Source organism: Eurosta solidaginis, chromosome 3, assembly GCF_040869045.1.
Source record: "Eurosta solidaginis isolate ZX-2024a chromosome 3, ASM4086904v1, whole genome shotgun sequence".
NCBI classification, from domain to species: Eukaryota; Metazoa; Arthropoda; class Insecta; order Diptera; family Tephritidae; genus Eurosta; species Eurosta solidaginis.
Window position 1 is genome coordinate 58,595,635 of NC_090321.1, and position 12,568 is coordinate 58,608,202.

The 12,568-nt window shown below is 40.0% G+C and overlaps 1 protein-coding gene across 1 annotated transcript in view; it reads left to right on the top strand.

The window, feature by feature from the left end:
- Positions 1 to 12,251, top strand: part of Cpr50Cb (Cuticular protein 50Cb) — a 125,058-nt gene extending 112,807 nt beyond the window's left edge. The window contains exons 3-4 of the mRNA XM_067771863.1: positions 10,571 to 10,672; positions 11,589 to 12,251. Of these exons, the coding sequence (XP_067627964.1) occupies positions 10,571 to 10,672; positions 11,589 to 11,849 (363 nt within the window). The 3' untranslated portion in view covers positions 11,850 to 12,251. The remainder of the gene's footprint in view (positions 1 to 10,570; positions 10,673 to 11,588) is intronic.
- Positions 12,252 to 12,568: the final 317 nt, after the last annotated feature.

Below are 12,568 nucleotides of genomic sequence, written 5' to 3' on the forward strand. Positions count from 1 at the left end.
TGTGTCATTCAGACTTGGCTATTGCCTTCTAAGCAGAAAAACTGACTCAGACAGTAAAGCAGTACTGAAGGCATCTAATTTCACCAACGTTTGAAAACTTCTGAAACATCACGCATGGGTTTCTGTTGCTGCTTCTGATGCTTTACTGTCTGAGTCAGTTTTTCTGCTTAGAAGGTAATAGCCAAGTCTGAATGACACCCTGTAAGAGAGGTCTTTAGCTTCTTAGAGCAAATACCAGCTTCCAAGCTGCAGTTCATTTTTAACCCATCTGACTCTCTTCCTAAGCCAGCGCGCCGGTAATCTGATGTCTGTGTTCCAACGTGAAGCCTGCCGATGATGCCACTATGGCCGTATTGCCTTGGGTTCCAACGCTCAGACTCACAAAGCCTTACCGCCGAACAAATTACAGTTTCAAGTACGTTAAGGTTAAGGATCACGTTAAGTGCATCAGTTATGCGTGACCTTAGTGCTGCTACCACCCTTAAGTAAGGCGTCAGGTGTATCTTATAAACATTTTATTATTACATTTTTTGCCCAAGGCAGGCCATCATTTAAGAATAGTCCCATACGTTAGGATGACGACCGTTGAAAGCCACATTAGGATTTTGCGTTTTCGACCCCAACTAAAGATAGCGGGAAGCCGGTGGAATTCCAAAAATATTTTCTGTGTATTTTTGCTTTACCACCTTAAGGTTTCTTTGTCGCTCAAATGAGTGTAAGCAAAGCAACAAATCTTCCACTGTCGACCTTTTTAAGAAACACTATAGTAATAGCACCTACAGAGGCAAATACAACAACTATCAACAATTATCATATTTTCAAAGTTGTTACTACCACATTTATTCAACCTTTTGTAACTGTAAGGTGTGTGCAAGCAATTGGGAAAAAAAACAAAAAAAGGGAATAAAAAATAAAGTGAGAAAAAAGTAGGTGAATCGAGAGTGAAACCTTTAAAAAGTAACAAAAGAAATAAAGAAAACAACGTTACAAAATTGAATTACACAAATTCAAATTCTTTAAAAAATTGGTCGAAATGAAGAGGAATATGATAATTGCTATGGTTTTTACCTTATATTATAGGTATATAGATATTTTGGTATTTATATGAATTAGGTTGTTTACTAAAAATTAAATGAAATATTTTTACAGTCTCGACGCACCTTAACCGTCTCCAGTCTTACGTCTAAACCGGGATTGACTGTCCAAAGAGTTACGCCAGTTGCTAACATCAAAAGAGTTTCAAACGTTTTCCACCGGGTCCTTCTGGAGAGGTAAGGACCTCCTCCTCTGCTTAAGTAGGCGTGTTCTGATAAGAATGCTTTTTTGGCCGGAGCATAATCTTTCAATCCCATAACACGGCCTAACCAGCGTAGTCGCTGTGTTTTGATTTACTGGACTATGCTGATATTTATTTTATGCTCGTAAAGCTCATTTTCTTCGGTAATCGCCGTTGCCAACAAGAACTTTTCTCTCGAAAGCTCCCAGAGCCGCCGAACAGATGTTCCTTCCATGCTTCTGTACCATATATACCATTGATAAGTGACTTGCGCAGCATTATCTTCGTTTGTCGAGAGAGGCCTTTGCATTTCTATTGCCTACTTAGGCCAAAGTAGCATTTATTGGCAAGAGTGATTCTTCGACCATCTCCAGTCGGGACTAAAGTGATGAAGTAGTGGAAATGCAAAAATCGTTTTAGGATCAGCATAATTTATATAAATATATGTGAGCTTAGAGGTGTACAAAATGTAGAAGAGATATATGGGCCGATATGCTCAAAAGCATGAATAGTTAGACATGCATTTACAAAGCAGTAGTAAGACAGCAAACAAAAAACAACAAAAATAACAATAACAAAAGATCTGCACCGTCGCACATCACGACGTGCCACAAAAACTCTTGAACTTTAAACTAAATCGACCAGCGGCACAAAATGCTCCAACAACTTCAACATAACCAGCAACAACCAACCGAAAAACAACAATAGTAGCGCCAAAGAAAACAAAAACAAACTTTAAGCGCAATAACAACTGCAATTGACAATCGAAAACAACCAACCAGCCAGCTTGGCAGACTACCAGTCACTCAGTCGACCAGCCAATGCATAGTGGGCTTAAACAGCTATGCAACCAAATAGAATTCATATAATAAAATCTAGCAGACTCACTCAATATTGAATTAATAAATTCATTCGTCAACAACACCTTTAATAAAAGTTACTCATACCTTTTAATTTTAAAACTACCTTTGTCCATCGGTATCATCCTATTGAGGAGGTTCAATGTAGTCATATTAAGTCGTTCCCGAGGTTGTACACCTAATACTTTAATGGTGCTTTTTACCAGAACGTACCGGATCTTTATCCGACAAGGGACCATCGACATCGATAACACTTCGCTTCTTCTTCTTATTGTAGCAATAAAGACACTCCCCGAAGGTTTTACGGAGTATTATCGCAGTTGATGGTACTATGATCTAGTTCATTCCGAAAATTACCACTATAAAAGTACCAGCCCTACCATATGGCGAACGATTTGATTTGGCGTAGCACCTTCTAGGTCTATGGATTTTATTCGCCTCTTTCTACAGACATGCCTACCGCGGGAATATTCTAAGCGCCTTAACACGCCGTAGCCTTTGGTATGCTCAGTGACTGATGGGCCGTTGCGCGATGCAATATTGGAAACCTTCGGCTGAGGAACTCCTCTCAATGTCCAGTAGCAACACGAGGCGCGGGCCCCAATCCCTAAATCTTTTTTCTTCAGTAGAAGCTCGAGTTTGAGATAGTATTTAAAACCTGCAGGATTTTTACGCCACGGCGTTCTTCCAATGCAACTCATTCTTTGGCCTATCCCACTTTCTTCAATTTTTTTCGAGCAATGCAACCATTAATTCCATCTATACCGGTATCGCACTCTCACAAGAAGAGCATCACATATCTCAATGCTGCAACAACTACGTTAACTTTCTGCAACGAAGTAAAATGCCCCAGTTGAGTGACCTCAAATAATACAACACAAATATCATTGGCTAGCGAAAAATATCACATATTGCCGGCTTCATGGCACAATATCCGCATCACTGCGCTCCAAGTATCAAAACTCGACGCTAAATAGAATTTAGCACAATGAATGGGGAGAGAATCAGCTCGCCTGATATCTTCATCGATACTGCATTACTTAACAGCTATGTGGATCAGCGCAAGATGATGCCTCTTGCATTCTCCTCTCTAATCCTCAGCCAGCCGGGTACATCAGTCCACAACCCTAAACTTACTAAAACTTGAATACAGCATAGAGGGTCTACTTTAGGAATGTACTGAGAGCACCGCCTCTGTTTACTCTCTATTCCATCTGATAACCGGCATGAGAAGAGTGATGAGTTCATCGATTCTGTTCCCGATCGCTGTGTTTTCTTAGGTAGACTGCATAAGTCACTTTGCGAACAATTCTTTAATCCGAGGCCTTTCTTGTCCGAAAGGTGCATAACACATCACGGACTGCATCTTTTCGGTTAGACCGTATTGTGTACGGAGTTTGGAAGCATAACATCGACTCTGGTTAACCATTCTAGATACTTGGCTTTATTCCTATCTGAAGACGTAGCGCTTCATTAATTTTGGTGCAGGGGCATCGTGACATTTGAAGTATCGAGATCAATGATGGGCTAGTTAAGTGAAGATCGCGTCTTCCTGGCTCAGGAGCGGAACCAGCCCAATAATAAGTGAACGTGGATAGCCTTAAAATAACGAAATACGACCTTTTCTACGAAAAACGTCTCAGAAAGTCGCGCATCACTCTGGCTCAACTTCGATCTATATAATGAATAGGTTAAACTCATACTTATCCAGAATCAACCAACACATATATAATATATGTCCTGCATGTAATGTGTCCATCCCCACGTAATAACAACAATCTTTTCAATCGATATGTGGAACCAACGCTTTGGACACCAATATCTCCATGGTACAACCCTGTTGTAACTGCTGGTTTCCTCAGACTTCTGTTAAAGCACATCGATGGCAGTTGGATGGGCGGAGCAATTGTACAAGAAAAATTAGAAGTTCGTTTATCCTCTACCTTAGATGTGCTCACGCCTAAATCGGTTTTCGCAGATATGTAAGATATCTTCTATTGAATTCCCACATGAATGGATCGCAGCTTGAAAGTTTCGTAAGTTGACACCTCTCTGGCAGGGTCATTTTGTGATATTCATTGTCCAAATTCACATTTTTATTTCAAAACCAAAAACTAAACTTTATTTTGAACTTTCAAGCCAGTGTGTTGCTGCCGCAGAAATATTTATTTTGGACATCCATTTTATTTAGTCATAGCTGATGATAAATCTTCCCTTTCTCCCTTTTCCTTATATAGGTTAGGTTAGGCTGAAGTGGCTGCCTCCGCTGTCCAAGCGGAGACTCACGTAGGCCCCTTTCCTTAGATAGATAAATAGTCGAGGATAGCACGGCGACCATTGGCCTATTGTGCCCTCGTCTTCTTTACAGCACCTGATCCAATCCGACCTCCTTGATGGACCCTAACAGTTCACATAAACTTAGCCCTGCTTGAGATTGCGTCACAATCCAGGAGGATATGGTCCGCCGTTTCCGCTGATCGATCACAAAATCGGCATGTGTTGGCCCTTTTCCTTACTATAGCTTTATATCTGCGCCCCCTTCTTCCACTCTCTCTCTCTCTCTCTCTCTCACACTCAATCTCCCTCTAAACCTTAAGCCTCTTCTCTGCTCTTCTTCCTACATACCTTCTCTCTTCGACAACCTCTATCAATCCCTATCCTTATCCTCTTCCTCTTCTTTTACCTTTGTCTCCCTCTTCCCCGTCCCAGCGCTTTCCCCCTCCAGTTTCTGTAAATTTTCCTCTCTCTTCACTGCTCCGTCTTATTTCTTTATTATCTTCTACTCCCTCTCACCGTCCCGCTCCCTTTACCACTGCTCCTACCTCTATCTCTCGCTCACAACCTTTCCATGTACCAGCGTTTAAGCAAATCATAGCTTTAGTCAAATTTTTTAGTAAAGGTTGGTTCCTGGTCAACTTTAGAAAAGAAAAGTACCCCATATATTTAGCTTAGTAAATCGCCACACACGTCCAGGAGAAAGGTTTTCCCATAAAAAGATCTCGGCATTCACTAAGGTTATTCGCAATGGCATAGAACTATTTTTGTTAAATAATTTGCAGCCACTGACTAGGCCATTATGTCCACCGTGCAATAGCCCAAAATCATGCATTCACAACTAACTAACAATCGCAGTGGCTCAGCGGTTGCCTGATGGCTGGGCCTGCAAGAGAACAGTTGTCAATTGTTCTCGTAGGTTTTCTTGTTACTGTGCAACAATTATACATGCAGTAACAACAAAAACAAATTACCAACCAACACGTCCCTACCCAGCGTATGTTGCCAACTGAAATTAAGGCTGCAACCCATCGTGGCTTAAAGTGGCCTGTGCAACCTGCTGCCTCCATGCCTGACAGCACCAACATCACTTTGCTTTTTGTACTGCTCCTCACTCTTCCCCGCACAACGTTCTTAGGCTATCAACCTACATTGCAATCAACACACTCACATTACACAGGCAGGCATAAAGTGTCGGCATTCTTTTCTAGTGCGCAATGCCGCACCTCCGATTTTGAGTTGAGAAAAAAAAATTCGAAATTCCGAAAACAAAATTTAAGATTTTTTTGTTGCCTCTTCTTCTCTTTCTTGCTCAAAAATTCTGCACTCTATTGTAACCGGCATTTTTTCATTGCATTCTGGTTTTGCATTGCCTTCCATTGCAATTGAAATTTACCGAAAATTGTGGCAAACAAACGGCAAGCAATTGAATGACGCCATTCGCCTACGACACATTTCAACTTGTTGGTTACTAGAATTATTTAGTGCTTTTGTTGTTGTTGTAATTGGACTATTTGCCCCGCTGGATGACGCTCAGCAGTGTAAGCGTGTTGACTTTGATGTCATTTGGGGTCACCTCAATTACACCAAAAATGGGTTGTCACTTTACTTACTCTGCTATGGAGTTTTTGGACGTTTTTAGTATTGTTGTATTTGTATTTGTTCACTGTTATTGCAGTGAGTGATTCTTTTTTGGGTCAATGGTCGTTGCTCGCATTTCTAATTTAAATGAAAAATTTCATTTAAGGTTAGTGTTCGACACTATTTAAGGTATTAATTAATTATTTCGAACCCAGCGACACCAAGCGGCAGAACTGTGCCTATTTCTCATTCTCGCTGTGGACATACGTATTGTGACGAATATTAGCATCACTAAGCGATAATAAGTAAATAAAGGCACAACAACAATAAAGCAAGCTGCCACTCTTTTGTACATCAAATCAATCATCATTTACACACGTACATACAAGGCAACGAAGAGATAACTTACACACAGATGTAGTCATCAGCCGTAGTTGTTCTCACACATGCACATGCACAACAGAAGGCGAAACGTCTGGGCTTTAGTAGAAATATGCGAATGAAGCGACGGAGAGTATACAAGCAGCGCAAGCTGAGTAATCAGAATCAGTTTGATTTAAACACGCTTTTAGTTGCGAAGTGAAGTATAATTGTGAAGTATAATTGTACTACTCCCAAAGTTGTCTAATAAAGACCATTCTGCAATACAGAATATTGGAGTGATTTATTCAACAGTTTAGCGATTCGAACGTTAGCAGAAGGTTTCAAATAAGCGGAATTTCCCAAAATTCGTTAGAGTATTATACATACATACATTCCACACATAATCGAAAAAGTGTTGACATCTTTTTCAATAACAGAAATAAATCTGCATTCTTTATATTTAGCTCATAATCAGGTCAAAAACGGGTGATATCTGAGTCAACCCCAGCACCACCTAGCAGCGCATTCCCGTATTGGGTGATCGAAAATAAGAAGAATTAAACAGGTGCTGTCTCGGGGTGGTGTCATATTTAGTCATATTTTCTTACTTCTTGTCATATTTTCTTACGCTGACGACTCCATCAGATGAGCCGTGATCTAAAATAAGTAGCTGTATCTTTCGTTATTTTACCTCATTTGACTAGACACTGTCACTGACTAAATCTACAGCTACGTTGCTCACGATGTGGCTCTGACAGATGACACAATAATTAGGCATCCATGTTGATGGACGCAATCAAATCTTGTGATTTGTAATGTTCGATTAGGTCTCTGCTTCAGTGTACATGCATCCGTTATTGCCTCTAGGTTAGGTTAGGTTAGGTTAGGGTGGCTACCCGAGGGCACACTTAGGCCAGAAGTATTAGCCCGTTGTGATACCACGAAAAACACCGTTACCTTTCCTCTTCGAACCATTTTGAGGACCTAATGAAAGCTACCAGGTCCTTGACGTCATGCTCCACAATTTGGCTCAGATTATCAAGAAATGGAGCTCCCAGAAAGCGCTGCCGTGCTTCGCTTAGTGCTGGGCAGTTGCAAATGAGGCGAACCACCGTTTCCTCCTCCTCATCCTCTTTACAACTCCTACAGCAACGACGATAAGGCGCTTTCTGCATGCCTACCTATGAGGCAATGACCCGTTAGTGCCTCCACAAGTGTGGAAATTGTATCCTTTCTTAGGTTGTATACGTGACGGGATCTTTTAGGATCCCATTTAGGCCAGGTTTCTTTCGATGTTCGACACCCCGGTGTTTGTAGCCATCTTTCGTCGGCTTGACGGTAGATGTGCTCTTTTAGCATTAGCTTGCATGTGGACAGGGGCATACCTAAGCGTTCTTGTCCAGGAAGAACCTGCCTGGTTGTACCCTGCCTAGCGAGTTCATCTGCAATGCAGTTTCCCTCGATATCCCTATATCCAGGGACCCATGTGAGGTGTACACGGTTCTGCTGAGCCATCTCTTGAAGAGATCGGCGACAGTTTAGTGCTAGTTCAGAATTGAACGAGCGGGAGCCCAGCGATTTTATGGCAGCTTGGCTGTCGCTGAAGATAAAAATTTCTTTGCCGACATTGTATGTCCCTATCCTAGCTGCGGCTTCCATTAAGGCTGCACCTTCTGCCTGGAATACACTGCAGTGGTCGGGTAGTCTGAATGAGAGCTGGAGGTCAAGGTCCCTTGAGTATACTCCACCTCCAACTCTACCGTATAGCTTGGAGCTGTCCGTGTATATGGAAATGCTGTTGCTCATAGCAAGGCACTTATCCGACTCCGTCCAGTCATCCCTGCTGGGTGTGTTTATATTAAAGTTGGTTTCCGCAAATTTTGTGGTTGCACAGCGATCCGTGCTAGGAGGAAGAAAACTGTATTTGTTTAGTATACTTGAGTGTCCTGTGGTATTGTTGTTCCAACACGACAAATCCCTTAGACGCAGGGCTGACGTTGCCGGTGCTCGATGACCAGCTAGATCCATTATTGCCTCTAAAGTCGCAACAAATCCTTTATCGTTGCTGACATGACTTGGGAAAAGGTAAGAAAGTACTGCTGACGACGTATGTATAAAGCAATTAGTTTGCCAACTCTCCGCACTCAAAACTGCTACGGGAAGTCTCATTATGACGACTGATTGCTATCGAATGGCGACGCGAATTGTTACCAAAAGAGTAAATCGCTGCAAAAAACTGCTTTAGTGTCGGCGCCTCTAACACGGATAAGGAGACATTGTTACAACAACAACAACAACATAGCACTCACAATGAAGATAGCGACTGCAGTCAGCCCAACAATTTTATCACAATGGCCTTAAGCCGAGCCAATACTACTCGAAGTACAAATATTATTTGAAAACAAGCAGTTTGCACTATTTCTATTCCTAGAGACGATGGAAAAGATAATCTGGTCTTGATTTTGAAGCTTCTTGTTATGAACTGAATCGGCTACCGTAGTGTCGAGGCAGCATGATTGCTTAACATACCAAATACATATTTTGGGCTCAAGTCCAAGTAAAAGCAACATCAAAACACCTTATGAATAGTTTTCTAAATAGGGAAGAAGTGGTTTCATAAGTACGCCTACTCTACTTATATCATGAAAAGCTTATCAGCAAAAATTCATCTGTCTCGCACATTTCGTTTCGTTTATTAACGTTAAGAACGTAAAATTAACGTTAATTTGACGATCTTAACGTTAATAAACGAAACGAAATGACTTCGTTTCGTTTATAACCGTTGATTATCGTAACGAAATGATATCGTTTCGTTCGTTAAGCATGCCTACTAGGCAAAATCAGAAAGTAGCACAACGCAAGCTGGATCATGATGTCAGCCTAGTGTATTAGCGCAAAGCTGGAAGCTAGCAGGATGACAGTTCTTGTAGCGGGTCTGCACAAGGCAAAGCACCTAATCCCAGCCCCAGAGTGATCAGCAAGATCCTGCAAGATTCACTTACGAGGTTGAATGTATGGAAGGAGCTATTTTTATTGTAACCGCAAACTAGAAACTACCACCTTCTGGTATTGAGATTTTAAACCTTTGAACATGCGAGACGACTCAACGAACTTCTCTTTAGACTTAACTGTTGACACCGTGATGTATGACTTTTCCCTTTGTGCGCTAAAGCGCTGATACCTTAGATCTCAGCTTAAATACATAAGGGCAAGGAGTGTGGTCCTTGGGTAGAACATACGACATGGATAAAAAAAAATGTCGGTAATGTATCGACCTTCATCTGTGGATCTCTTAGCTGATACGCAATTTCTCAGGCTCTATCAGGAATCAGTAGTAAGAAGTATAACAAGAACGCGTATACTGGCATGGTCAGTGCCAAGTACTCATTAATCAAAACAAAAAGGGACACGATGTCTCTATGAAAGCCTTTGATGAAAACTACAAGATTCTCTTTTATTATTAGGAAGCATGGGAAAGATGGTGAACTCTTTCATAGATTTGACGTTTCTGTATTTACGGATGGATCTGAAATGGGCTGTGCAATACGAACGGTAATGGAAGGTATTACAGTCCATGGATGGAACCGGTATGAGGAGGGTCATCTTTCCAGATAGCTGATGCACAGGTCTACCGGCTTTTGGAACGGTAACTTTCTTTGTAGTTGTGGCTAATAAATTTATTAATTGTTATGCCGGCGCTTTGTAACAATCAGGGAGGGCAACTGGTCTGTTTAATTGGCTCGCCATATACTATCTGTAAGTGCCACAGAAGCGAAGGTACTCTCTCGTAGATTTGACGTTTCTGTATTTACGGATGGATCTGAAACGACTGTGCAATACGAAAGGTAATGGAAGGTATTACTGTCCATAGATGGAACCGGTAATAGGAGGATACCTATTGAAAAGCCTGGCCAGTCAAAGTAGTATCAATTTTGAGGATGGCGGTCCTCTTCTTCTTTCGGGTACCTTGGATTCGATGAGTTGACGTTTGGGCTAAGTATTTTATTATGGAGCACTTATTACAATCCTTTGCAGGTGGGCCTTTGCCTTACTTTTTGAAGGGAAGTTAACCGATAAGAGCAGCATACGAAAAACACAACACTAATTTTTTAGAGTTGCCCTGGTAGCTTTGTGATATCTCTTTTCTTCTTTATATTGTGCCTGTAATAGTCCGAATTAGCCAAAATCCAAAATGTAAACCTATTTTTTCTTTCAGCGACCTGGACCACGTCCACCCAGCGGACCTGGCCCACGACCACCAGGTCCACAACGACCAGGCCCACAACGACCAGCACCCGGACCTGGACCAGGCGAGCCAGTGAGTAAAAAACCAAGAACCCGTTTATATTTAAAAATTTTGTATATATGTTAATAACTTATCAGAGCTTTCTAAGAACTTAAACTACTTGAACCTTTGAGATTTAAAGCTTTAAGCTCAGGTTTAAGAAAAAAAGTCAAGAGATTTTGTTGAACAATCAAAGAGACAAAAGCTTTCCAGGCATTAGTCCTGTTTTGAGTTAAAAGTTCAACTTTTGAAAGAAACTTGTATTGCCCGTCTTTAATTACTTAAACCGTGAAAGCTACAAAGGTAAACTAAGTTTAGTTTATATTCTGAATACCAAAGCCTAATTACTAAGTGCACTCAAATAATACTTTTGTTTTTGGTTAAAATACTACGAGTTATTTGCACAGCAAACTCGTTATTAAAAATAAAATTCGATCAAGAGCTTCGAAGTCCCTTAGTATTAACCAGAAGCTTTACTGAAAAAATGAAAAGGGCAAAAGCTTTTAAAGATTTCGACACATTTTTTCGGTGCTGTTTTAAGCAATGCTGTGAGTTTAGCTGATTTCAAAAGTGACAGGTCGGTCATACAACATAAACTCATCTTAATTTAAGCTTTAAAGCTGGTAAGCTTAAACCAAGTTTAATTTTAAAATTGCAATAGAAATCCGTAGCTATACAAATTCCAATTATAACCAAGCTACATATATCTAATAACAAAATAAAGTACTTTGCTTTGTATATTTTCATTAAAAATTTCAGACTTTCTAACAAAGCTCGCAGATAGATAGGTACGATAAGAAATTTTTCGGCCAAGGTCGAAAGCTTTTAATGACTCTTAAGATTTGTAAAAGCTTTAATGATTACCATTGTACAAAAAGTTTCTCTGAAAGCTCCAAAACTTCACCAACACATCATCTAACTCTTCTCTCTAATATTTTTTCTCCTACAGGGTCACGTTCACGTCCCCGGTATGCCATTCGACTTCGAGTATGCCGTCAACGATATAGAGACTCAAAACGATTACGCTCACAAAGCTTCCAGCAATGGTGATGTGGTGACTGGTGAATACCGTGTCGCATTGCCCGATGGTCGCACACAGATCGTACGTTATACAGCCGATTGGAAGACTGGTTATCACGCGGATGTCACCTATGAGGGTGAACCGACATATCCACAAGGTCCAGGTGGTCGACCGGGATACAAGTATTAAGGAGGTCTAGCCGTATTGGAACACACACATTGCACTCAAACACCAATCACCTGATTAGACATTGTAGTTATTTATAGTCAGCTACAATAAAAACAACAAGGTCACACTGCCCTCTACAAAAGAGACACAACGATAAAATTAAAAAAAAAAATGGTTTTTAAAATTTGAGAAATATTTAGTTTTTCTTTTTTTAGTTTAAATATACATTTTTTAGTTTCTCCTTTATTAAAATTTTTGTATTTAAAATTTCTTTAAACTAATATATTTAATAATAGTAATATATACATACATACGTATTTAAAAAAAATTATTAAAATAATAATCTTATTTTGTCCTTTTTTAATTTAAAATATGCAAAATTTTTACGAATAAAGAAACAAAATTTAAAATGAAAATAAAATATTTCATATGCTCTTTTAAAACTATTTTTGCTTTTTCAAACCAAGTCAGACTTTTTTTTATTCAAATAAAACTATTTTAATATCAAATAAAACTTTTTTCAAGTCAAATTATACTTTCTTCATTTCAAATAAAAACTTTTCTTTTTTGTTTAGTTTATTTGATTTGAAAAAAGTTTCATTTGACGTTGTTTAGACTAGATTTTGGTGGCTGCCCCACAAGAAAACAGAGGGGCATTTTTAAGCCAGCTGGTGCAGTGTAATGCTACTTAATTAGCCAATGCATTTCCTTCTTCATAAATGGTAAAAGTTGAACAATTT